The sequence below is a fragment of the Arvicanthis niloticus genome, chromosome 13, assembly GCF_011762505.2.
Source record: "Arvicanthis niloticus isolate mArvNil1 chromosome 13, mArvNil1.pat.X, whole genome shotgun sequence".
In the NCBI taxonomy this organism is placed as follows: Eukaryota; Metazoa; Chordata; class Mammalia; order Rodentia; family Muridae; genus Arvicanthis; species Arvicanthis niloticus.
Window position 1 is genome coordinate 52,800,932 of NC_047670.1, and position 26,522 is coordinate 52,827,453.

At 48.0% G+C, this 26,522-nt stretch overlaps 1 protein-coding gene and 1 pseudogene across 2 annotated transcripts; one reads left to right on the forward strand and one right to left on the reverse strand.

Moving 5' to 3' along the window:
- Positions 1 to 3,321: 3,321 nt before the first annotated feature.
- Positions 3,322 to 3,993, reverse strand: LOC117719276 (upstream stimulatory factor 2 pseudogene; annotated as a pseudogene).
- Positions 3,994 to 7,384: 3,391 nt separating this feature from the next.
- LOC117718999 (uncharacterized) lies at positions 7,385 to 23,113 on the forward strand. 2 transcript variants are annotated; one of them, XM_076911577.1, is made up of 5 exons: positions 7,385 to 7,435; positions 14,527 to 14,629; positions 16,780 to 16,906; positions 17,933 to 18,052; positions 20,393 to 23,113. In XM_076911577.1, exons 2-5 carry the CDS (start codon positions 14,617 to 14,619, stop codon positions 22,344 to 22,346), a joined length of 2,214 nt encoding a protein of 737 aa, XP_076767692.1. In that variant the 5' UTR covers positions 7,385 to 7,435; positions 14,527 to 14,616; the 3' UTR covers positions 22,347 to 23,113. The 2 variants fall into 2 exon arrangements, with proteins under 2 accessions (XP_076767692.1, XP_076767691.1); XM_076911576.1 differs by lacking the exon at positions 7,385 to 7,435 and adding an exon at positions 8,821 to 8,890.
- Positions 23,114 to 26,522: the final 3,409 nt, after the last annotated feature.

Genomic DNA, 26,522 nt, shown 5'->3' on the forward strand with positions numbered 1-26,522 from the left:
TCTTTGGAGTTGGGATCTGAAGGATGGTTTCTGAACCAGGCTCCTCTTTCCTCCCCTCAGCTGGTAGCCAAGATAGAAAGCCTCTGGGTGTACAGAGTTGGGCTTTCTTAGCTGACACTCTGTAGCCCAAAGTCTGTAACTCTTGCAGCAGTCCCTCAGTGGCCCCTTTATAATTTACTTTCATTTAAGAGGCTAAGAGGATGTCATTTATGTGTTGTAAGAGTGTGATCCCAGAAAGACTCTGACACAAGGGCAGGCAGGAGGTCAGCATTTAGTGTCTCAACAAACAGGTTTGGAGAATTTTTAAATCCTTGGGGTAACCTTTTCCAAATAAACTGCCTACTACAATCACCCTCAGGGCCTATCCATGTAAAAGCATAGATGGATTGTGTCACCTCAGTCCATGGGAGGCTGAAGAACTCAGCTTTTAGGTGCCAGGCAAAGCCACCTGTTTCTCTGAAAGATCAAGACTCATGAGAATCAGGGGTCCCAGGTTTCTTCACAGGCAGGGGAGGTGTGTTCCAGGGTGACTGGCAGAGCACCAGGCTGCTGGTCTCTCTAAACCAGGCAGTGTGGACTGCAATTTCTCTTTGTGATTCCAGGCTCATTGGGTATTGTTTAATCTGGATGCGGGTGGCTGAACTGGTTAATTGAACAATTATAGGAATTTGGTATTGGGCCAGGCCTAGCGGGTTGGTTTCTGTCTCTACCCCCAAGAATCTTTGTTGTCAATGTGAGAGATAGTCCAACTGTATATTTTAATTGGAGGCAGGACTTTCAGGTAGAACATTTTCTTCTGAGAGAGGGCAGGACACTAAAGTTTTGCAGGGTATGTGTAAGTCCAACTGCATCTCATCATCAGAGAAGGTGCTGTTGGATTTCAGTTTATGCAAAAGGTCTTGTCTATCAATAAATTCTCTGTTGTCAACACCTTTTGAACTACCTCCAGACAGTATCATCTATTTATGTCTTTACGTTTTTCTAACTTTTATACCTATTTTCTACTTTCTGGATCCAACTGGGTGACAAAGGGAATCTTGCAGCATCTATTTTCAATCTTTCTAAAAAGGACCCAGCAAAACCTATTTAAAGCCTCCTTAGTCAGTCAGTGTTGGACAAAAGGGAAAATCCATTCTGTGCAGGTTGCATGGCCCAGCACTGACCCTCACCCCACAATTTCCAGGGTGATTTTTCTACTTTTTTCAGAGAATGGTAAGTTTTGAGTTTTCTAATCATGCAGATCACTTGTTGGGGAAAGTCGCATCAATTTCAAGAGAGGAAGAAGTGGAACTTCCTCTTTTGCCCAGGGGAATTTTTCCCATTTCCAGCGGCTGCTTACAGAAGGTGGTGGGGCAGGGGATCAGAGGCAATGTGGCTTGGGAAGTACTTCTCCCTGTGCATTCTGCTCAGATGGCAGATCACCCCCTACATAAGAGGCCCATCCCCTCCCCACCTCTACACAGGGACTGCATCTGACTCAGCCCTCCAGTGGGAGTCAAGCAACAAAGCGAGCGAGTGTTTTGGGAATGGGAAAGGCGAAGGTTTTGAGGGTTTTTCTGGATGACCTGGATGACCAAAAGGATTCAAGACCCTGACAAGAGGACATATGTCATAAGGTTGGGAATGAGGTGGGGTCTCACATCCGAGAAAGCCACTTGTCAATACAGGGAAATAGAACTGACAGAAACACAGAGAGACACACAGTAAAGGCAACTAGTGGTAGCCACCACACATTTATACATCTGGACACACTAGAGAAGTCTGGTGACTTCTCACACAGATCCTGGACACTGGATCAGTTGCTATATCCAGCTTCTACGTCCTAAGCAAAAGGCGCTTTGACCAGACTTACCTCCAGAGGTGACAGACCAGATGACTTTCTAATTTCTGTCCTTTTAGGGTGGAGGTGTCAGACTCCTCTGAAGCATTAAGCAGGGCTTGATTAAAGAAAACTGGAATGTCTCAGGTTGCACCCCGTAGGAGCTCCTTGGGAATATACTCTTTTCTGCTCTGGAGACTTCTGTGGAGCTTCCAGAAATGTTGTGCAATAGTCACCAGAGGAGACTACTTACACATGGTGTCTTAGTCAGGGTTTTCACTGCTGTAAAGAAACACCATGACCAAGACAACACTTATAAAGGACAACATTTATTTAGAACTTGCTTACTGGTTCTGAGTTTCAGACCATTGTCATCATGTCAGAAAACATGGCAGCATCCAGGCAGGCATGGCACTGGAAGAGTTAAGTGTTCTACATCTTGTTCTAAAAGCAAACAAGATAAGACTGTCTTCCAGCAGCTAGAAGAGGGTCTCAAAGCCCAACGCCACAATGACACACCTACTCCAACAAGGCTACACTTCCTAATAGTGCCACTCTCTGGGTCAAGTATATACAAACCATCACATTCCACTCCCTGGTCCCCATAGGCTTGTTCAAACACATGAGTCTATGTTTGCCATACCTAGCCATAGCATAATAAAAAATACATTTAGTCCAACTTCGAAAGTCTCCATAGTAAAAGTCCAAAGTCTCTTCTGATAGTCACCCAATCACTTAATTGTCAAAGAGCAGATCCATACCTGCAACATCACAGGAAATACATCACCATTCCAAAACATCATAGTAAGGAAATACTGGACCAAATCAAGAGAGAAAACCAGTTTCGCAAACTTTAAACTCTGAATCTCCATGACTGGCATCAAAGTTCTCTACAGATCTCCAGTTGCTTTCATCCTTTTTTTTTTTTTAAGGTGGGGCCACACTGGTCAGTTTATTGCAGTTAAATACCTCTCTCTCTCTATTTTTTTTTTGTCCATTTTCCATAAAGAAAATTAAAACACACACACACGCATACACACACACACACACACACACACACACAGAGGGGAGTAGGGATCCAGAAACAAGAGAGGTGGGGGCATGGTCTCCCTGCATAGGTCCAGGCCCCAGGGCAGGCCCCCATCCTCAAAGCTCCCTCCTTCCCATAGGCACCCTGTCTCAATACCTCTAGAGACCAAGGAGGCAGCGGGCAGCGGGGCCTCTGTCCTCCTCCCTTGCTCCTCCTGATGAGCCCACTATAAGTGATGGGCTGGTGAGGACTGAGAAGGGAGGCTGACAGACAGATGGGCAGGTGGGCAGCGTTTCCACATGGAGGAGGGTAGTGGGCAATGTATCAACAGAAATGCATTATGTCTCCTTGTTTTTGTTAAAAATCTACTATAAAAAAAATGCAGCTTGGGGAGGGGCATCTCCCTCTCTGTTCTAAGAGCTGGGGGAGGGGCAGCAGAGGCCGGCAGCAGCTGAAGGGTGAGCTGCGGGCATCACTGCTGGCTGCTCTCGCCCACCATTTCCAGGTTGTGCTGCTGCAGATGGGCTCGAAGCAGGGTGTTCTCGTTCTTCAGCTCCTCGATCTGCTGCCTCAGGAGTTCATTGTCCATCTGCAGCCGCTCTGCCTCCTTGAAGGTCTCCTCCATACGCTGGTTGGTCTGACGTAGCTCCCGGATGTAATCGCAAGCCTTTGACAGGATGCCCCCTTTACTCGCTTCTGTCTTGCTGTTGTCTGCATGACAATCTGGAATGATTTTTGAAAGCTGGACGATCCAGTTGTTGATCTTGTCCCTCCTTCTCCGCTCCACTTCATTGTGCTGAGCTCTTCTTCTCTCATCTCGAGTAGTTCTGGTGCCATCAATTTTCGGAGAATAGGGGTGTGTCCGGGGTGCAATTGTCCTCTGTGTTCCTGTCTGAAGCACATCCTGGGGTGTCATCATGACATAGAACTGGCCTCCGGCCTGTAGGCTCTGGTCTGTAGTTTGAACGGACACAGCTGTGGTATCACCCACACTGGATGCTGGAAAATAAGCAAACCGTGCCTCCCCGCTGACAGCGTCGGCCGCTGGGCTGCCACCATTGCTGAATGGATTTTGAATTACAGCCTGGCCTCCATTACTCACTGTGAGGAACTGGTACTGGGTACTGTGGTCACCTGCTTTCATCCTTTTTGACTGCTGTGTGCCGCGGACCGCTCTACCCCACTCTTGGAGGCCAAAATGTCAGCGACCGCTCTATCAATGTTGGAACCCGCACTGTCAAAAGCCTTGGGGGCTAAATTGTTAGAGCCCGCACTGCCTCAAGCTGCTCCAGTCCGCCGGTCGGGGTTCAGCAAGAGAGAGAGTGAGGATAGACAAAGAATGGAGACCAGACAGAGTGTGTGTGATTCAATCCCGTTTTCTCTTCAGTCTCTCTTCTTCTCTCCAAGTCCCAAGTTCCAAGTCCTGGGTTTCAGCACCTAATCCTAGTTCCAGCTGCAATAAGTCTCAAGTTTTTATCTTGCTCTAGGTTGCTAGTCTCTTTCTCAGTTACAAGTTACAAGTTCTTCTTCCAAGTTCTCTAGTCCAAGTGTCTGTCTTCTGTCTGCCTCTCGGCTTTTATATGTCTCACTTCTAAGTCACACCTTTAAGTCACGCCTTTAAGTCACACCCTTAAGTCTTGTCTCTAAATCACACCTTTAAGCCTCACACACCCAAGGGAAGATCCTGGGTATCTAAAACAAGATGTTAACTGGCATCTATATGGCTCAAGATGGCTGCAAGGATGATAGCCGCCTTCTGTCAGCTCCCCACAGCTGTGGGCTGATCAAGCATTCAACAGCAATAAATTTCTTTCTCCTGGGCTGGTTCCACTCCCAGTTAGTAGCCTTCCTTGGCATATTTCCCACAGCTCTGACATCTCTTATAACTAAGGGTATCCAAGGTAACTTAAACATTACAACTTCTTATTCTAATGAGGTCCACACATGATCCTCTAGGCTCCTCCAAATGGCTGGCATCACTTCTCCAGTTCTTCCCTCTGTAGCATTCTAAGCTCTGGTTGATCCACTCCACTGCTGCTGCTGTTCTTGATGATCATCCCATGATACTGGCATCTCCAATACACTAGGGTCTTCTGCTGCAACTAAGCTTCACCAATAGCCTATCATAGGCTCTCTTCATGCTGCCAACCCTCAACTTCTTTGCATGACCTCTTCAGTGCTGGGCCATCAACTGCAACTGAGGCTGCACCTTCACCAATGGCCTTCCCTGGCCTCTCACAGTGCCAAGCCTCAGCTGCTCTTCATAACCCTTTCATGCCTTCAAAACCAGTACCACCTGGGTGATTCTTACACAACACCAAGTCCAGCTGCAGCCCAAGGTACAACCTTGGCTATCTCTGGAACACAGCTTCTTTGTGCTCTCAGAAAACACTTCCCAGAAGATTTTATCTCAATGATGCCGGTCTCTTCTTAATCACTGCTAATCTCTTAGCTCCAGCTAACCAGCATCAATTGTTCCAGTAGTCCCTTCTATTCTTGACTCTAAAGCCAGAGACACATGGCTGAACTTTCTGAGTTCTGCTGCTTGCTGGAGCTGAAACATGTACCACCCTTGTTCTATTTTAGCTTTCTGTTTTCCAACTCTGTCACAGCCTAAGCCTGGCTGTCCTGGAACTTGCTCTGTAGACTGACCTAGAACTCAGAGATACACTTACTTCTGTGACCTGGGATTAAAGGCGTGTACCACCGTGCCTGGACCTAAGCTTTTCATGGACACTAGATCCAGATCAAAATGTGTCTCCATTTCTGAATTGCAGTTCATTCCAGATTAAAAGTCCAATTGAATACAATAACCAAGTAAAAATAACATCTAACATGATATAACTATTCATTGTTCAACGGCATAAACAATAAGCTTAGCTGGGTGGAACCTTGCCCCGAAATCACCACTGCCTTAATCTGCTCATCTCCTCAAACACAGGATTTAGCTCCACTGTACTTCCTGCTGTCCTGTTATTACCTGCAGCATACATTTTGCATTTTTCCTTTCTAAGCTTGCTATACTCGATCAGAATGCACTTCGTGAGCGTAAACCAGAGGACAGAGTCTATGTTGGGCTTTTCTGAGACCTCCTTTCTCAATGCAGGTAACCAAGATTTCTTTACCTTAGCCTCAGTTGTCAGAGTCTTAAGAAAGGGCAAAAGGCAGCCACATTCTTCACTAAAACATCATAAGAACAATCTCCAGAGTTCAAATTGTCCTCAGCCCCAATGTCTTCCGTATTTCTACTAGGACAGCCCATTAAGCCCCACCTAAAGCATTCCATGGCTTTCAAAGTCCAAAATCCCCAAATCTACATTCCCCCAGACAAAAGCATGGTCAAGCCTATCACAACAATGCCCCACTTCTGGTATCAACTTCAGTCTTAGGGTTTCCATTGCTGTAAAGAGACACCATGACCAAGGCAACACTTATAAACACTTATAAAGGACCGCATTTAACTGGGACTGGCTTACTGGTACTGAGGGTCAGACCATTATCATCGTGGCAGGAAGTATCCAGGCAAGCATGGCACTGGAGAAGCTGAGAGTTCAACATCTTGTTCTGAAGGCAAAAAGGAGAAGACTGTTTTCCAGGGAGCTAGGAGGAGGGTCTCAAAGCCTACTCCCACAGTGACACGCTTCCTCTAACAAGGTCACACCTCCTAATAGTGCCACTCCCTGGGCCAAGCATATTCAAACCACAACACATGGATTAAACCCAATAGAAAGTATTTATTAGCCAGCCAGCAATTTCAACAGTGTTCAGAATCCCAGTGTAGCCTTGCACTTTTCTCAGGCTAAGCTGTTAAGCACAGAAACTATATTCTGGGTTTACACAATTCAGTTAACAAGAATAGTTAGCCAGAAATGGAACTATAGAAACCAAAGGGCAGGATAGTACATTTAGATAATTTCGCAGAACTATGGACTTCAAAGGATTAGGTCTTTGTTTTTATTTTTGTACGTAGTACTTGTGTACATGCTGAGTTTTATGGCCTAAATGGTGCATCCATCATGGAGTCAGCTGTGCTAAGATCTGAGGGCCTACTAAGGTCTAGGATCCTATTATACTGAGATAATGTGGTACTTAGTGGTTCAGGTTTCAGTTCCTGAAAGGAAAAGCCATGAAAGCAGATGTTCAGATGCTGTGTATGCCATTCCAGGCAGCATCAACATGACCCAGGAGGTCAGGGTGGTGCTGAGGCTGCAGGTGTCTGGGACTGAACAGAGCCTAGGAGGTACAGGAAGGGACCTGTAGAGGGTCCCCTAGTCTGTAGAGGCAGGTCTTTTCCCTCCAGACTACAGAGACCCCCATTTTCAATGGGATCAGCCAAGAAGACCCTAGAATGGCATGTCAAAGGTCACTCCTTTGAGTGTGTCAGCAGGGAGCATGGGATAAGGTTGTAACATCCAGCAAGCCGCAAGTTTCCTGTGTTGTTTTGGTGGTGAGTTCCTTGGAAATGGGGCTTTCTCTTTTGGTTTCTGGTTTGGGTATATAAGCAGGAGACGGCACTTAGTTATAACTTGGATGCACAGATGGTCACTGGGTCCACACAGCTGAGGACTACCTGTTGAAGATTCCTGGTAAGTTGGGGAATGTCTAAGCTCCCCCACCTGCATACCCTCATAGCCACTCTGAAGATTATGAATCTGCTTTGTTGATAAATTCTGCAAAGCTGGCATCTGCCTCAGGTCACAGGCACAGGAGCTGGCCTTGCAGCCAGGCTGGGGTCAGGCTCTTCCACCCTTTCCATCTGCTCTAAGCACAATATAGGATGAGAGATTCTTCAGAGAGACCATAGAGTCTATGGGGGCTCAGCCTGGGTACCAGAATGCCTGAGACTTGACCAGGAGACCTCTGAGAGATAGTTACTGTCACTCTCTCTATTGAGAGATAGAGAAAACAGAGAGAATGGAGAATGGGGACCAAGCCTCTCTGTTCTTGGGGCCTGGACACCCAAAACTGGCTCTAGGGTGCTGTGACGGAAGCAGAATGGGGACAAGAGCTGTTTCTGAGACACAAGGTCCCCAAGGTTTTCTCACCCAACCTGTCTCTGAATCCCTACTCTGAGTCACACCTTGTGAGGGAACTGAGGCTTCAGAAGAGAGTGACTTGACCAGGATTCTGGGACAGAAACTGACAGGTGGTAACAGTCACCTACCCTCTGGGGTTCACCTGCCTTCTGCTCAGTTGTAGGGAATAAGCAGGAAGAACTGGGTCTTCCTGTGTATGCAAGTGGGAACTGGGACACACACCCATAAGCCTGTGTTCTGCAGTCAGACCTAGCTCCAGGAAACTGAGTGCCCCCTCCCCGACCCCTGCATCACTACATGCTGTCACTGGACTCCATTTGCTTGACTTCTACAGTCTGACTGCAAAATCAATTCCTTCTTCCCCTTGGCATTAAAACTCAGCTGCTCCTGCACGCAGTTTCCCTGCTTCCTCTGACTCTGCCTGCTGGATATGTGGGGTTAGCTATGGTCCCACCTGAACACAGAAAACACTGGCTGGTCTAAGAAAGGGAGCCTCTGGGAAGGGAACTGACAGGAAATCAGCCTCCAGCAGGAGCTCTGGGAGAAGAGAAAGTCATGTGACCAAGGGGGTGTGGGGATACTTGGGATTCAAGCTGGGATAACAATCAAGGGGATAGAGGATCATTGGAGACAATGTGACAGAGCCTAATAGAGAAGCTACACTCTAAGGCCCAGAAAGGAGGTCACTGAGAAATACAGTTAAAGTAAAATTGTGAGATAGCTGCCGCAGATAGCAAAGCAGAGGACATTAAGCTGGGAGAAGAAAACATTAAGAGTGTTAAAGAGAATGACAAAAATTCCTCAGCTTTATTTATCATTTTCCCCCAGAGGCTGGGAGTCCTGGCCAGGGCTCAAAGCCAGTATCATCGTAGGCTTGTGGTTCTGAATAGCAGCGATAAGGAAAAACATTGTGAGTTCCTCTCACATTCATTGCCACGGTGATAGGAGGCAGGGGCCAGAGAGGCATGGGGACAAAATGGAAATAGGAATGGAGTGTCGAGGCAGGTAAGCGGTCTGGGGTCTAACTTGGTCTTGCTGATTGTCCTCTAAAACTCTAGAACCTCCTATAGCCATTAACCCCAAAGGTCTTGCAGCTCCCACAGCAGGCCAGCAATTGACAGCATCTGGAATTTAATTCTTTAACCTATTGTGTTCCCTGGCCCTATGCTACAAAAGAAACGCAACAGAGTCTGGGGGCTCTATAAGAGCACAGCCCAAGGACAGGCCAGTATCAAAAGGCCATCTTAGTGTTCCCAACCTCAGTAATGGACTGTCTCTGGGATCATGGCAGTGATCAAACCTAGTGGGACTAACGTCTCCAGGAGAGCAGAACATTTGGGTTAACAGTGAGTGGGGAAGCCAGCAAGTGATGTAGGCATTCGGATTATGATGGGACCTTTCTAAGTTGATTCAGGAACTTAAACTGCCAGAACTCCAACACCAGATCAACAGTCACCCGGAGATCCTAACCTGGAGTTGACTGGCTCCTCCCAGAGGAGGCTAAAGACAGGGACAGTGACTGGCTTGGGAAGGCAGCAGAGGCCATGAGAACTCAGGGGGATGAGGAAGTGAGAGACCCATAAGGATGAGGGGGCAAGAGAAGATGACTACGGTGAGACCCAGAGACCTAGGAGAAAGAGCAGGGCCAAGAGAGGATGACTAGGGAGAGACCCACAAGAGGGGTGAAAGAGAGGATGACTGCAGAGACTCTCTGTGAATGGTGAGAGGGACACTTTACAACAGGCTTCTGGGATGGGTGTGGAAAGGCTGAGAGAACTTGGCTTTGGTTCCCAAAGGGGGGCTTAGATGGTTAAGAGGACAAGCAGTCAGTAGTGGGGGTGAGGCATGGCAACTGGGGTATCTGTGGCAAGAGTGACTGCAGCTAACAGAGATTGTGGAAGTCGGGCACAGGGAAAGCAGTGAAAGGATTGAAGGAGAGATCAGGGAAGTGGAGAAGAGGGAGGTTGTTGGGTGTCTTTGACCCAAATGAGGGTTTGGCCCTGATTCCTCTGAGTCTCTCTCTCTCTCTCTCTCTCTCTCTCTCTCTCTCTCTCTCTCTCTCTTCCCTCCCCCCCCCTGTGTTTGTTTGTGTGTGTGTGTGTGTGTGTGTGCACAGGTGCGCGAGCACACATGCGTGTATGAGAGAGAGACCAAGACAGAGACAGACAGAGAGACAGATAGACAGAGAAGTAATGGCTTGGGATTTAGTTATTGTAATTGGGAATGGGGGGCTTATTCAGAGTATTTGATGTCTGAGAACAGTTAAAGAATTTAGGGAAGTCAGTGGATGCTTGGCAATTATTTAGGCAGAGGAAAAGTTGGGGTGAGAGAAGAGAGAGGAGATTGTGGGCCCCAGGTGATCCTGAGGGAACAGGAGCAGAGGGTGAGGATGAATACACAGAGCAGAGGTTACGAGAGGATCCTGTGTTGAGGAAAGCCTAGGTGTGTTATTATCTGGGTCATGGTATGGTAGCCTGGAGGGAAGTGGGGTGAGTCCAAAGGGATGAAAGGGCAGCTGGAAGAGCTCTTCTGTCTATGTGACTATCGTCTTTATTGATAATGGAGGGGTTCATCTGATGTGGCCTCTGACAGGAAGGAGCTGCCATTTGTATGAAAGTGTAGGCAGAAATCGCTAGAGGACTCTTTTGGGTAGAAGGTGGAGTGGCAGGCCTTTGAAAGGTTTAGATGGAGTGTAGAGGATTTGGGGGACACTGAGGCAAAGAGGTAAGTGTAGAGACCCGAGGACGGACCAGTAAGGACTAGGAGTGATGAATTTTCAATAAGAGAACTTTGTAGGAATAGAATCTGAAACAGGGGAAGGGACTGAGGTCCTTTGTAAGTTAGGAGTTGAGAGAGAGAGGGGTAGGATAGATTGTGAGGGGACCCCAGAATGTGTCCATTAGGTTGTGAGCAGAGAGGTTTCGGGGAGAGAGTAGATGGGGGGGCAGCTCTGGATGCTGCTGTGTCGAGTCTTGGAGAGGAGGTGACAGGGCAAAGGTCAGTCTAGGATGTGTTTATGTGTTTGGAAGTTAGGACGGAAAGGTTTGCATAGATTTAGGATTGGGGCTGTGGCAGAAAGGAGAGTGTTTTAAGTTAAAGGAATTGTTTGTGGATGGGAAGAAGGTGGTCATGAGGAGATCCAGATGTGGCTTGCTACAGGGAGTGAACCAGGAGTGAGTATTTAGGGACCCCTGTGTGGAGGAAATTGGCCATGAGGGCAGCGGTCAGGAGTGGAGATGGCCAACGTGGTGTGAAGTGAAGTGCTTAAGGGTCGGCACGAGAGAGAATCGCAGGTCAGTGACTTGGGGAAGGGAGAGTTGAGCCATGGCAGGAAAGATCTGGTGACTTCTGGAACCGAGGAAATTTAGGAATGAGGCAGCGTCAGATTGGCTAGCAGAGAGGAAAGGCCTGCAAAGGAGGAGGGCATCTATACACTGAAGCAGGGGGCAGTCCTGGTCAGGGTCGGGACTGTTGTCAGGATCCATCTATGTAAAGACAAAAGGCCTTGGGAGTTGTTGAGGCCCGAGCTGCCCCACTTTGGGCAGCCAAAAATGTTGCGGCCCTCTCCACTCCACACTTGGTTGCCACTGTTTCCTGGCCCAAGCTGCCGCTCCGGTCTGCAGGTCAGTGTTCAGCAAGAGAGAGAGTGAGGAAGGACTTGAAGAATGGAGACCAGACAGAGTGTGATTCAATCCTGTTTATTCTTCAGTCTCTCTTCCTAGTCCAAGTCCCAAGTCTTGAGTTCCTAGTTCTAGTTGTACTCATCCTAGTTCCTAGTTGTACTCATAATTCTTCTGTCTGTCTCTGCCTTTTATATGTCTCATTTCTAAGCCATTGCCATTAGGTCATGCCTTTAAGTTATGCCCTTAGGTCTTGTCTCTAAATCTGATCTCTAAGTCACACCTTTAAGTCACACACCTTTAATCTCACACACCCAAGGTATCTAAACCAAGATGTTATCAGAGTGTGCTCAGCTGTTGTAGGCTGATGTAAAACAAGTCTCATGTCAGGGTATATGGCTCAAGATGGCTGCAAAGCTAACAGCCGCTTTCTGCTAAAAGTCGGTTCCCAACAGGGAGTGGCATCCAGGAGTATCATATTTTAAAAACGCCAGCACCAAATCTGGCTTGTTATACGGGGCTGCCATGTTCCCAACTAGGCTGGGCATATTTTCACCACCACTCAGCTCAGGCTGCTGGCTCAGGCGGCTAGAGACACGGGCCCTGCCACCCACGAGACACCAGTGTGGGAGATGGCTCTGCCAATCTTCCATGCTGTCTCCACAAGGTTGGGCTGAGCCTAGACCATCCTGCCATCCACGCGGTACCCAATAGAAATGAGACTCTAATGTTTAAAGATTACCCAGTAGCTTTAAATATTTGGTAATGCTCAAATAACAAGATGCCCACACAATTAGAAGTGTTAATCAATTAACTAACCTAGATATAAGTTGTTACCCAGGGCTGCTTCCAGTACATGTGTGGTTCTCCATAGCTCCTACATCTCTGCCTCCTCAGCTCCTCCTCTTCCTCTCCTTACTCCTCCCACCTTAGCTCCTCCCAACTTGCAGGGAAAATATGCCGCTACATGGACAGTCCTGGTCAGGGTCGGGAGTGTTGTCAGGATCCATCTATGTAAAGACAAAAGGCCTTGGGAGTGACATCCAGGAGTATCGAGAAGAAATCGTCTTTAAGATTAGAACTGAAAAGCGAGTGGTATGGTCAGGGATAATGGAGAGGATAGTCTAAGGGTTAGAGACTCTGTGTGTGGAGGAGCAGCAGCAATGGAGGGAAGGTCCTGGACCAAGGATGAGGTTCCAGTGGGTTCTGACTGTTAATAAGGGAGAGGAGCTGAGAGGTAGAAGCTGTTTGTATGAAAGAAATTGAATGATGGATGTGAGACCTCGGAGTAAGAGTAGGGGTGTGGGATTGGAGATATAGGAGGGGGGTCTTTGAGTATGATGTACAGAAGGAAAGTGTGACAGAAGAAGCCAGGAGTGACAGGCACAGAAATTACTGGAAACTCTCAGAAACCTGACAGAGCCTGCAGTCTGAGGCCATAGCCCCTATCTGCCTTTCCTCCTAGCTGAGCAATTCCGCAGGGTTTGCTTTTCTGTCACCAAGGGCCCATGGCTCAGATACACTGATTCCTTGAGCTAGACTGAAGAAGCCAGCAGGGAGGAGGTGGCTTGTGGAGGGGGGGGAATTCTCTTGAGATGGGGTCTGTGTTCAAGGGCTGCCTGGAGCACTGGAAGATGCTTGTGGTGGGATCTGAGGTGGGAGTGGTGAAGACTGAGGGACACAGCAGCAGGAGGGATGTGCTGGATGAAGGGTAGGAATTCAGAGATTCCAGGGAGGAGCTTGCAGTCCTGAGCCCTGGGCTCCTTGCCCAGGGAAAAGGTCATGCAGCCACCAAGAGGGTGAGGGTTTGCTGAAAAGCTCCCCTTGTTATGCCCAGATCTCAAGATCCCTAGGAAAGCTCAAAGAATTGCTTAATCCCATATAGTGAGACAAAGCCTTTTAATGAATTCTAACCCTGTTCCCACTGCACAGGGCAGGATTGCAGTCCGCATTTGGGTCTTAGGGAATTTATATACAAGCAAGTTCTGGGGTTTCAGGGTTACATGAAAAGGGAAATGATAAAAGAAGTTATTTTTCAAACACAATACCATCTGTTTAGGCGGCAAGCGGGGGTCCAACAATTGGGGGCGGGGAGCTCTTTTGGCCTTTCCGGTGCTATCAGTGATGAGTGTTTTCACAAACCCATCACAGCTGTCTGGAAATGTTTGATTGCCTCAAAATATGGCACTTTATTTCTCTAAGGATGTGTGATTTTTTTCTGCTTCTCCCAAGGACAGGGGCCACCTGTACTGGGGAGTGCCTAGCTATCAGAGAGGGGGACATGGGGGCTGGGGGTTGTGGCTGTTTATCTGTTCTCAGGTTGGCATTTGCAGTTCCCAGGAGGGGGTTTTCATTAGAGAGTGCCCTTGGGATGGAGATTGCTCCAGACTGTGCCTCCTTCAAAAAGTCAGGCAGAGGGAAGGAGCAAGGGGGTATAAAGGGAAACTTTTATGAGTGAGAGGGAGTGCTGAGGCGAGGGGATGCTGAGGCTGGCTGCCCCATTTAGAGACCATGGGAAAGGAATCTCCAGCCTGGGCTTTCAGTTGGTCAGGAGCAGGCAGGACAGGACTGACTCACCTACACTTTCTATCTGGGGGCCAGCTCATCAGAGGAGCTCACATGTGACTGACCAGCAGGAAAGTTCACAGGACACAGCAAGAGCAAGGGTGACACTGGAAGGAGGATACATGGTGTGTATGTGTGTGGTAGCCACCTACAGATAGCTACCAGAACATTCCCCTCAATCTCTCTTTCTATGTGCAAAGTCTGTTCTTTTCTCTACAGCTGTGTCCTTAGCTAATGCCTTCTCCAGTGTCCCCAACAGGACAGCAGTCCTCCATCTTGTTAGGGAGAGAGCAGCAGGGCTGGGGTCACAAGACCAACTTCATTAAATAGCAGTGGCAGAGCCCAGGGGAACAGAAGAACTGAGGGCCAAGTTCTTTTGGTCCTTGGCAGCCACTGTTGAAAGAACTATGTGTCCCAGATCCCTGATCACTAAGCTGTCCCCATTCTATCTCACAGGGTGCCTTTTCCTCCTGTAGCCTGGACACCTGGTGAGCTGTAAGAATGCCTGTCACATCCTCTGCCTGACACCTAGACCTAGCAGCTGTCATGGGCACCCCAGGTAAGCAGTCTTGGTCCCCACTCCTACACGTGGCCTATGACTGCCAGAGCCTCTATGCTGAGTGCCTGCTGGGGAATCAAATATACAGATGAGAACCCCAAGGGAGCACAGAGAGTGTCCTAGTCCTGGGTCACAGTGGCTCCCTTCTTTACTTTGTCTTGAGTAAATTCCCAGGAGTCACCTCCTCAATACCCAGCCTGAAAAATATGTGAGCCAGGAGGAGAGAGGGGGAGGGGAGGAGGGAGGGAAAGGGGAGGAGGGAGGGAATAAGAGGCAGGGGTGGTATCTTAGGGTTTCCACTGATGTGAAGAGACACCATGACCAAGGCAAATCTTATAAAATACATTTAATTGGGGCTGACTTAGATTTAATTGGGGCTGTTTTAGATGTATAGTCAATTATCATCATGGCAAAAAGCATGGCAGCTTGTAGACAGACGTGGCGCTGGAGGAGCTGAGAGCCCTTGATCTGAAGGCAGCCAGGAAAATCGTCTGTCTTTCACAGCCATCCAGGAGGAGGCCCTCTGCCATACTAAGCTGGAGAGTGAGCATAGAACCTCAGAGCCACCTACACAGTGACTCACTTCCTCCAACAAGGTCACATTTCCTGATAGTGCTGCTTTCCATGGGCCAAGCATATTCAAACCACCATAGTGTAGACTGGAGGCAAACTGCTTGAGATCCAGGCATCATCAAACTCACAGAGATCCCCCTGCCTCAGCATCCCAAGCACTGGGATAAAAGGCATGCACCGCCTTGCAGCACTCCATGTCATGCTTTAAATTCTTCTATTAGCTCTATAGACTGTTCATTCATTCATTCATTCATTCACTGTAATTACCTTTTAAAGTTTGTGTGACTCACTTCTATCATTGTTGTAATTAATGAGGACAGATTTGTTTTGCTTACTATGTAGCATGGTCAGTCCATCCAGGGATGCAGGCAGGCAGGAAGGAAGGGTGGGATTCAACATCATGGCAGACAAAAATAGACAAATCAGTAACAAAAATGGCCAAGAGAAGACATTGCCCATACACCCCTAAGACATACCCCCACTGCCCTCCAGACTCCAGCAGGGCCTCTTCCCATGGTGCTTCTACTCAGTCTTTGAACCTCTCATTAGCTTAGACATTGTGATCTGATAGATCGAGAAGCACCCTCACCACCCCCAGATAAAGGCTACTGAACTCCCAAATATTTATTAATCCAGTGGAGTTGAAACTCGGTATTAAAAACTGACCACGTCTGTGCTGAAGGTCACATTTGGGGCTGGAGAATGGCTCAGTGGTTAAGAGCACCTGCCGCTCCTGCAGAGGACCTGGGTTCAGTTCCCATCACTCACATCAGGCTCACCACAGTCTGTAAACTGCCACTCCAGGGATCCAATGGGCACCATAGGCACCGGGCATACACGTGGTGCACACACACAAATGCAGGCAAACATTCATAGATACAAAATAAAAATTAGGAAAAAGATGTAAATCCACATTCAAGAGCCAGCACCAGGCACACGGTAGATGGAAGCCATCGCTGGGATTTCCCCTCTTCCTGCGGCTGAAGGGTTCACTTCCTCATTATTCTAAGCTGAAAAAGATACAAACCCCTGCAAAGTACCAGGACACCTTCTGGGTTCATTAGTCTCCTCGGGATGTCATCAGAAATGTCACTGGGCAGTTGGCTTATAAGGAAAGGATCTCTTCTCTCAGTGCTCTGAAATGTGACAACCACAATCAAAGTCCAGCAGGTTGGCCCTGGAGAGCACTCTCTTCATGCTTGGCAGGGAGTTCCATGTCCTGTCTGTGTGCCTGGACAGAGACACAGGGGCAGAGAAAGAGAAAACAGACAGGAGGAGAAAGAGAAGGAGGGAGAAGGGAGGGCAGCTCCATCCTGTTTCTGTAAAGGCGCTAACAGGAGGGGTCAGGAGCTCTCTCACACCCTCACATAATTTCAATGCTTTTGTCCTTAAAGGTTCTGTCTCCAAATACAGTCACCAGGGTTAGGGCTTTTACCAGTGAGTTTAAGGACACACTAGTGACACCATTAAAATATTCCATGTGGCAGGTGCTCAGACACACAATTAACCAATGTGTCCCTGACCCATTCAAACTCTTGTGCACGGTCTCTAACCATATTCCTTCTCTTCCCCTCTAGAGAGAGAATGCTTCGTTGAGACTGTGGTTAACTACCTCCTGGATTCGAGAAGCCTAGAGGACCTGCAACACCTGCGGACACAAGAGGAAACCTGGAAACAGTTTGTGGCAGGAGTTGATTTGTCCAGGTCACCTCCCTAGGGGACACTAGCAGTATCAGAGCCAATGAATGGCTGGCTTTTCACAGGCAGGAGTACTCTCTCCAGGCAGACCAAGTAGTTAGGGTTAAGGTGTCCCTTCACAGAAACCATTTCCTCCTTACTCCCTATCAGGGAACAGCCTCTGGTTGAAGGGAGATGGCAGCAGCCACACACAGGTGACAAGATTGTTCCTGACATTGCTGCTCCTGGGGAGATGGATTGAATTATTTCTATCCCCAGCTAGCTTCCAAATGAATGAGATACAGACTATGATTGATTGATTGATTGCCAGAGGATCACCTCTATCTATATCACTAATAGCTAAACTGGCCCATCTGTGTTCCCCAAATACTTGCTGTTTGGGTTTTCCTGGGTTATTTCCCCTCCAACAGTCTGTTCTGGGGCCCCTGGTATACCACGTCTAATGAAGACGTACTGATCTCTGTCTTTTCCCTCCTTCGAGTTCCTTCTCAGTCCCTCTCACTCTCCTTCTCCTGATTCCCACCTTTGACTGCCTGCCCAGTAACTCAAACCTTCAATTCTCCCCAAGAATTGGCTGTCAATAGTTTTTTGGGGTTTTTTTGTTTTGTTTTGTTTTGTTTTTTGTTTTAACCAATAGTTTTACATTTGGGAACAAAGTTTACACAACACAGGCATAGTGGGAATTCCCTTGTCCAGAGGCAGCTAGACTTGGGTTAGAGAATTTAGCATTTAAATACATCGCAGCAGCAGATGAACACAGCCCCCTCCACCCCCATACACACACACACAACACTCCTGTATGAGAAAAATAAGCTGATGTCTGAAGGGGTTTCAGAATAAAGCCAGTATGCAGTAGGCAGCCAGCACATACTAGGAATTCGTCAGAAGTTAGCTTTTTTAAAAAGTTTATTTAGCGTGTGTGTGTGTGTGTGTGTGTGTGTGTGTGTGTGTGTGTGTGTGTGTGTGTTTTGCATGTGGGTGAGTTTATTTTACAAGCAGTCTTCCTGTATCAGTCAGTCTCTCCTATTACAGGGAAGAGGAAGCTGCCTTGGGAGAAGCTCTTGCTGGGATCTTTGCAGATCCTGATGGAGAAGATGAAGACGAGCTCCAAAATGACCTGCAGGACGAGAACGAGAGGTGCTCAACGACTCGGTGAGGCCTTTGTCTCTCTAGATGGGAAGGGAAAGAACGGGGTTAGAGGGCCGTGCACAAGAGTTTGAATATTCAGGGACACGCTGGTTAAGTGTGTGTCTGAGCACCTGCCACAGGACCTACTTTAATGATGTCACTAGTGTTAGGGACTGAGTTGTGTTCCTAAACTCATTGGTATAAACCCTAACCCTGGTGACTGTATTTGGAAATGGAGAATTTAAGACACACAGTATTGAAATTAAGTGAGGTCAGTGTGAGCTCCCTAACACAGTACAATCAAGCACATAGTACATCAAGGCCCAAAGAGGACACCAGATCCCCACAGCTGTGACCATCAAGTGTCGGTGCTGGGACCTGAACTCACTTGTTCTGCAAGAGAACCATGCATTCTGAATAAAGGAACCATCTCTCCAGCCACATTACAATAACAGCTGCCTTTATCTACCTGGAACTCATCACTGTGACCAGACTGGCTGACCTGACTCTGCATCCCCAAACAGGGATTGAAAGGCTCATGAACCCCCACCCCCCACTCCCCCACCCCCCACCCCCCCACCCCCCGAAGAGGAGAGTCGTAATTCCACCTCCTCTGTAACTAATTAACTGGGCCCAAACCTGCTGGCAGGCACTTTTAACTATTTAGGTTAGGGAAAAGGAATCACAGGGCCCTGTTATTATTATTAGTTTGGGCCTATTTCAAAAATTCTCTTTCATTATGACAGGCCCAGGCCCAGCACCTGGCTTTCCTATGTGACCTCTGGAAGACTGAACTCAGGTCCTCCTGTTTGTGTGACAAACACTACACCAACTTAGCTACATCCTCAGGTCACTTCAAAGGCTTTAAGCAGAATCTTCTGTTTTCCTCAGGACACAGTGCTTCATGTGAGAGGTCACATGGAGTGTCACACACCAAGAAAGCTCCCATGAAAGAGAACAGTTATTCTGATACATGTTACCACAGGTAGCAGGACATTGTTCAGGACTGCTGCTCTGTCAGCTTATTCAGCTGGAGACTTACAGCAGATGAGCTGAGTGACAGGCAGTAGAGAGCAGAGAGTAGAGCCATTGTGAAGCTGACCTATGGGATTCCTCCTGAGGAAAGCCAAGGCCAAACTCACCAAAGGCTGAACATGGGAACCTAACTTCAGTGTCCAGAAGTTTTCTGAGCCTTCATCAACTACACCATTTCCATGAGTGACTGAGGTCTCCCTCCCTCCTGGAAGTCTGTGCCTTCAGTGTCTCCTTCCTCTGAGGTCAGAAGTGACAACAAAATCCCTACCACACCTCACCTTTCTCAGCTGAGAATTCCTTTATGGACGTGCTTAGGAGCCTGCTTGTTCTGACACCTGAGATTCCCTCCTGCTGTAACGCTGTGCAGAGGCGTAGTGAGATGCCTTGGGAAGGGAACCACATGTGAATGGGATCCCCCACATGTGAATGGAAAATCTGCTCATGTTTCTTTGTCTTCACTCACAGCTGGAAGGGAAATCTATGTGCTGTGTTTTAAACAGATGGATCCTGGCTGTGAGCTGTCCCATCAGCTCAAGAGCACACACCACTGCAGGGCAGAAAGACCTCCAGCCTCAAAGACTGTCCTACATAAGGTCTCTCTCTTAGGGATGTGTAACTTGCAGAGTCTCCCAGCACAAGGCTCCAGACAAACATGGACACTCCTGGACAGCAGACATTGTAGGATGCACAGGTCATGTCCCAGCGGCTCAGGTCAAAGGATTGTTGTTCTTACTGGAGAGGACTCTCCATGGAACACTAATGTTCCCAAATTAAAGGGTGATTTCTTTTCTCTAACCTCACCTCTCCTTGTTTAGAGGTCCTGGGGAGAAGTGTTTTGGTATTGATGACATTACCTTGAGGGGAAGGCTCCCTTGTTAAATGTCTCGCAATAAAAGTGTGTGCTGGAGAAGACAGGTGGCTCAGTGATGAGGAGCACAGGCCACTCTCCCAGATGACTGAGTCAGTCAGTGCCCAGCCCCTGGTGATGGCTCAGAACTGTTGGAATTCCAGATTCCAGTCCTAGGGATCTGATGCCTTCCTTCCTCTGCCCTCCACAGGCCCTAGACGGGACTATGGTACACAGGCACACATGCAGGAGAAGCTCATACACATAAGATAAAACATTAAAAGGACAATTATAGATGGTTTGGAACTCACTGTGTCCTTAGGAACTAAGAATGGAGACTGTCACACATGTTCATCCCGGTAAGAAAGAGCTTTGGAGCTGTGACATTCTCTGTGCTTCACAGTGAAAGCTCTGTGGTTTCCACAGCACAGATCTTACTTTACAAGCTGTCTTCCTCACTCAGTGCATCTCTCCTGTTACAGGAAAGAGGACAATGCCTTGAGTGAAGCCCTTGGTGAGACTGTAGCTGATGCTGATGCTGATGCTGATGCTGATGCTGATGCTGATGCTGATGCTGATGCTGATGCTGATGCAGAAGATGAAGAGGAGCTACCTGATGCTGATGCAGAAGATGAAGAGGAGCTACCTGATGCTGATGCAGAAGATGAAGAGGCGCTAGCTGATGCTGATGCAGAAGATGAAGAGGAGCTAGCTAATATTGGTGCAGAAGATGAAGAGGAGCTAGCTGATGCTGATGCAGAAGATGAAGAGGAGCTACCTGATGCTGATGCAGAAGATGAAGAGGAGCTACCTGATGCTGATGCAGAAGATGAAGAGGAGCTAGCTGATGCTGATGCTGATGCAGAAGATGAAGAGGAGCTAGCTGATATTGGTGCAGAAGATGAAGAGGAGCTAGCTGATTCTGAAGCAGAAGATGAAGAGAAGCTAGCTGATGCAGAAGATGAAGAGGAGCTAGCTGATATTGGTGCAGAAGATGAAGAGGAGCTAGCTGATGCTGATGCAGAAGATGAAGAGGAGCTAGCTGATGCTGATGCTGATGCAGAAGATGAAGAGGAGCTAGCTGATGCTGATGCTGATGCAGAAGATGAAGAGGAGCTAGCTGATATTGGTGCAGAAGATGAAGAGGAGCTAGCTGATGCTGAAGCAGAAGATGAAGAGAAGCTAGCTGATGCTGAAGCAGAAGATGAAGAGGAGCTAGCTGATGCTGATGCAGAAGATGAAGAGGAGCTAGCTGATGCTGAAACAGAAGATGAAGAGAAGCTAGCTGATGCTGAAGCAGAAGATGAAGAGGAGCTAGCTGATGCTGATGCAGAAGATGAAGAGGAGCTAGCTGGTGCTGAAGCAGAAGATGAAGAGGAGCTAGCTGATGCTGATGCAGAGGATGAAGAGGAGCTAGCTGATGCTGATGCAGAAGATGAAGAGGAGCTAGCTGATGCTGAAACAGAAGATGAAGAGAAGCTAGCTGATGCTGAAGCAGAAGATGAAGAGGAGCTAGCTGATGCTGATGCAGAAGATGAAGAGGAGCTAGCTGGTGCTGAAGCAGAAGATGAAGAGGAGCTAGCTGATGCTGATGCAGAGGATGAAGAGGAGCTAGCTGATGCTGATGCAGAAGATGAAGAGGAGATCCAAAATGTCCTGTGGCACAAGCAAAGGTTCTTGGATGCTTATCCTCAGGTGAAACTGGAACTCAAGGAGTGCATCAGGAAGCTCCATGCCCTGGCAGACAAGGTTGACAAGGTGCACAGGGACTGCACCATCTCACAGGTGGTGGCCAGCTCCAGCAGTGCTGTGTCTGGAGTGCTGACAATCCTTGGTCTGGCTCTGGCGCCTGTGACAGCAGGAGTCAGTCTGGCACTGTCAGCCACTGGCTTGGGGCTGGGGGCAGCCGCAGCTGTGACTAGTGTTTCCACAAGCATTGTGGAAAAGGTAAGCGTGGTGTCTGCTGAGGCTGAAGCCAGCAAGCTGGTGCCAACCAAGAAAGACACAATGAAGAACATGAAAGACATTTTGCATCAAAGTAGTTCCAGACTTCTTTCTTTATCTACAAATTCCATCCAGAACGTACAAGGCATCCAGAAGAGCATCAGTGCCATTCGGCTGGCCAAAGCCAACCCTAGCCTAGCAAATAATGCCAAGCGTCTCATGGCCACAGGAAAGACGTCAACCCAAACCACTAAACAGGTGAAGGAAGCCTTTGGAGGTACAGCTCTGGCCATGACCAAAGGAGCCCGGATCACGGGTGCAGCCATCGCAGGTTTCTCCCTCCTACTGGATGTGGTCAACCTTGTGGAAGACTCGAAGCATTTGCATGAGGGTGCGAAGTCAGAGTCTGCTGCAGAGCTGCGGCAGCAAGCTCGGGACCTGGAGCAGAAGTTGCAGGAGCTCAAACAGGTTCATGACACTCTGATTCAGTGACCTCTTCCTCTTCAGTGCAGCTCAGAGGACTGGGGAGGGAGTGTGCTGGACAGGGCCATGAACACATGGGAGCCCCTGACTGTATCCCCGTCACAACAGTGCCTGCTAAAGGAAGAAGGCACATTAAGAGACAGGAAGCCAAAACACAAATGGGACAGTCTCATGACCTCTTACCAGACTCCATCTCTTAGATCCGTCAACTTCCCAACTAAGAACCAAGCTCCAGAGCTGGGGACTACATCCAAGTCCTGACTGAGCCACAGCCCGGCTGCTGCTGAGCTATGTCCACCACACTGCTCCCAGCTGCGGCTTACATCCTCACCGTCCACTGAGCTGTCAATCTTCCCATCGCTTTTTGACTGGTGGCAGGAAGACCTCCTCTTTTCTTCTTCTGCCTAATTGTGTGTTTTTCCAAATATTTCTCAATCTGACCATCAGACTCTGGTTGTGAACATCATTTCCTGTTCTTGGTTTTGGTCATGTGGGCACCATTGGTGAAAGACTAGAAAGACTCAAGAGAAAGAGAGGATGCTGCGAACACCAACCCTACATGCCACCGTGGATGCTCGCAGAAGGTGACGGGATATGGCTGGTGAGTCCTTCCTTCTCTCTGCTACCAGACTCCTGGAAAATCATAAGCTTTAATGCCTATTGACATTTAAAATCTGCTGCAATTGCATAAGATCTGCCAAGATGAACTGAACGGGCTATACTTGGTCCATAAATTCTAAAATAAATAAATAATAAATTAATAATTAAAATATTAAAATAAATAAAGAATAAATTTGTGAGCACTGACCTAGGCTTGCTTTGTGTGCTTTCTTGCAAATGATATTATGTGTTTTCTGGGTTGTTGACTATAGACAGTTGATGATTCCCTCCCAGTTTTTAACATCTTCTCTTTTAAAAAGTGTTTTCATTATTGTGGTTTAAGAGGAATGTTTGAGGTTTCCACATGGGCCTTTTCTTTCTTCTTCTTGTACTTATCTTCTGACTGTGAGGCTCCCCTGAGGCTGCAGCACAGGGCACAGTGTCCCCTGCACCACGATAACCCAGGTGGCCTTCTTCCCATGTTCTGACCAATGGAGACTGAGAGATGACCTGTGCAGTTTCTAGGTCGTGTCCATTAGAGGAACGCTCTTGTGTTCCACAGTCCGTCTGTCCTCCCTGGATTGTGTGGCTAAGGGAGAGCTTGATACAGAGTCAGCCCCTCCTGTGGTGCAGAGCAGGGACAAGATGGCCTCCTGGATGAACTGGGTAGAAAGCTACCTACACCTAGAGCTGCCTAGCAGCTTGCACCTCAGCGACCAGGTTCACTGAGTCCTCTCTCCTGTTGAGCCCATGTGTGATACTAGTGAACCCTGTGCTATCTGTTCAGCATCCGTCCATTAACTAACCCAAGAGCTATCACTGGACTCCACCCTTCCTGGACTTTGACCCTGTTCTCTCTCCAGACTCTCAGTCTGGTCCTTTGGGACATTGTTTTCTTGAAACTCTGAGCCTTTGTCACTGAACTCTTTAAGGTTCTCATGCCCCCAGAAACTTCTACACCACAGCCCTTTAAATGAACAACCACTTACTTTTCTGGTATTCAGATAGCTTCCTTCAGGCTTGCAGTCCAGGGTCACCTGACCTCTATAGTCTGCCACCTGGGAACACACCTTCCTTTACAAAGAAGAGGAAAGAAGCCGTGTTGGGTGTTGGGGGAGAATGGAGACTGCCTGTGTGACTTCTCATAGATACAACATTACTATATGGGTGATGAAAGTATTCTAGTAAGAGGTTGACTATTTTCAAAACAGATACATTTTTAAAGAACTTAAAAGGAGTTTAAGTTATGTAACAATGTATCTCAACTTTTAAGTGCTCTTAACAAGAACAAAGACTATGGAAAGAGAGCAAGAGAAGCTCAGAGATGAGCAGAGGCCCCTGAAAGAGACAGAAGAGATGGCAGGGTGAGAGGGAGGGGAGTGCAGAGGAGAAGCAGATGTGACCGGGTCTGTCACTGATGGACACAAGTGACAGGCAACAAGTATTTTGCCTGCAGCTGCTGCCCCTGGACTGGTACTGCATTCATGTCAGGCTTTTTGAGGGTGTCCTGACATGTGAGAGAGACTAGGGGATCCTCACAATGAACTGTGACTCCTCAGCCATGTAAAGGGAAGAAATAGCAGTGTGCACAGCATCGCAGATGGCCATCAATGACATGTGCTTAGCCAGAGCCGACTGTAACGGGCTAGTACATCTATGATGCTAGTTGTAAAATAAACTATAGAAATGGAGAAATTATGGATTCTGCAGAGCATTGGGTCATTGCCTTGGGTTTAGAGAAGGCCCGGGACCCTGAAAAGTTAACCACAGGGTGTCACTTTGTGGGGATAGAAGAATCTTTACCTTGATTGTCACAGTGATTCTATGAACCCATAACTGTGGTGAATGATCAGAGACTAGTGCAGACACACAGAAATGAGTGCAGACAAAGCCAGTGGAACTCCGGTGTGTTCTGTGGTCAGGCTCACTGGGCAGGCATGGCAAAGTAACACCGTTTGCCATGCGGTAGCCAAGAAGCAACATGGAGTAAGAGGAAGGAGACACAGCCAAGGTGTGGCGTTCGATGGCGTGCTCCCAGTGACCCACTGTCTGGAAACCCCACTTCCCAATGGACTACTCAGAGTTCTACTCATTCTATAAGGTAATCCAGTCATCAAGTCAGAGGCCTCCTCAAGCCATCTCTGCAAACTCAGACACGACCAGAGGCAAGCCCTAATAGTCTCCACTCTGCCTTCCAGTTCAGCCAAGCAGACAATCATGTGACCATTCACACCTCCCTTCTGCCTGCTGCCTTTCTTTTCTCTGTGACTCGTTCAGAGCTATATAAGAAAAAAAAATGTTGATGCTTTTTTAAGAACTCTGAAAACTTTGCAGGAGCATTCATGGAGTTGATCTCCTCTTCCATCACTGGGCAGAATGTGGTTGATGTCCATCCCTCCAGAAGACAGTAAAGGAAAGAATAAATACAAAACCAAGGGAAGTGGCTGTTCCCATCACCCACCCAGAGACTGTGTGCAAGCTTACAGTGATGCCATTCCCAAGGAAGACCTCAAGTGGGATAACAGTTGTGAGATCCTCAGGAAACAGATCCAAGCATCAGTCACCTGGTCGGCTCAGGGCAGGATTCTGTGTGTAGTTAGAGCATGTGTGCAGATTCTGGGTCTCCTGCTCACAGAGCCATGAACCCTGGCATGGAAGCCCATACCCATGAGCCATATTCCCTCGACTGATAATAGCTGTTACTACACACAGTTCCCACCTCCAGATGCCAGAACATTGGCCTCATTTCTCCCATGTGTCCATTCAACCCCTTCTCATGGCCATATCTTCAGCTAATCATCTGTCATTTGGACTCTGACAGGACAGGAGGACACTGCCTTTGCTCGGACACCTGTAGGTAGCGGGACGACATCTGCAACTTATGTGACATAGGCAAGTCAGTTACCACTTTCTGACGTAGTGTCACTGCCATTGAGTTTAGTGTAAGAGAAACAGGATCCTATATACGGAGAGCTTAAAATATGGTCAGTGCATAGTTTTGAAACTTTTGAAGCTTACATTTGAAAGCCTAGTGCAAAGAAACTGCTGTCAAAAGTCTCCCTGTAGGAGAGAGATCTCATGAACTTGTTCTGAGACAAATCAGAAAAATGTAGACTGATCAACCCATGTCCCCAGGTTCTGGCTCAATTCCTTTCCTCTCCTCTGAGGAGCTGTGACAACAGCAGGTGGGCTTCTGTGGGCTGAGGAGGCAGAGAGCCCACGGGGCAGCTGCACAGAACTGCCTTGGACCCTGACTGTCCTTACTCAGGCTGGGGGCTCCAGGCCACGTTCAGTAGGAAACATGGAAATGGAAATTCAGTCTGATAGGATGTGGTGACAGCCTTGGATGAACAACAGGTCAGGGATAGAGAATCAAGTGCCAGCATCCTTCTCAAAGCCCAAAGAGCCCAGGACCAGGGTCATAGCCAGAGGTCAGGAGTGACTGTGAGTGCCCCTGGAATGGAGGCATAGGTGGAAGGCAGGACAGCAGGACTGGAAGGAGAGGTAGAGACAGAAGGCACAAAGCAGAGGACATGAAAGAGGAGGAGGGTACCTCATTACCCCTTCTCTGACATCATTCAAGGG

Bases quoted from the DNA above. Each gene is read 5' to 3' on its own strand.
- LOC117718999 (XM_076911577.1), top strand. The intron at 16,907-17,932 runs GTCACCTCCCTA...CTCCTATTACAG, and splicing joins GCAGGAGTTGATTTGTCCAG to GGAAGAGGAAGCTGCCTTGG. The intron at 18,053-20,392 runs GTGAGGCCTTTG...CTCCTGTTACAG, and splicing joins GAGAGGTGCTCAACGACTCG to GAAAGAGGACAATGCCTTGA.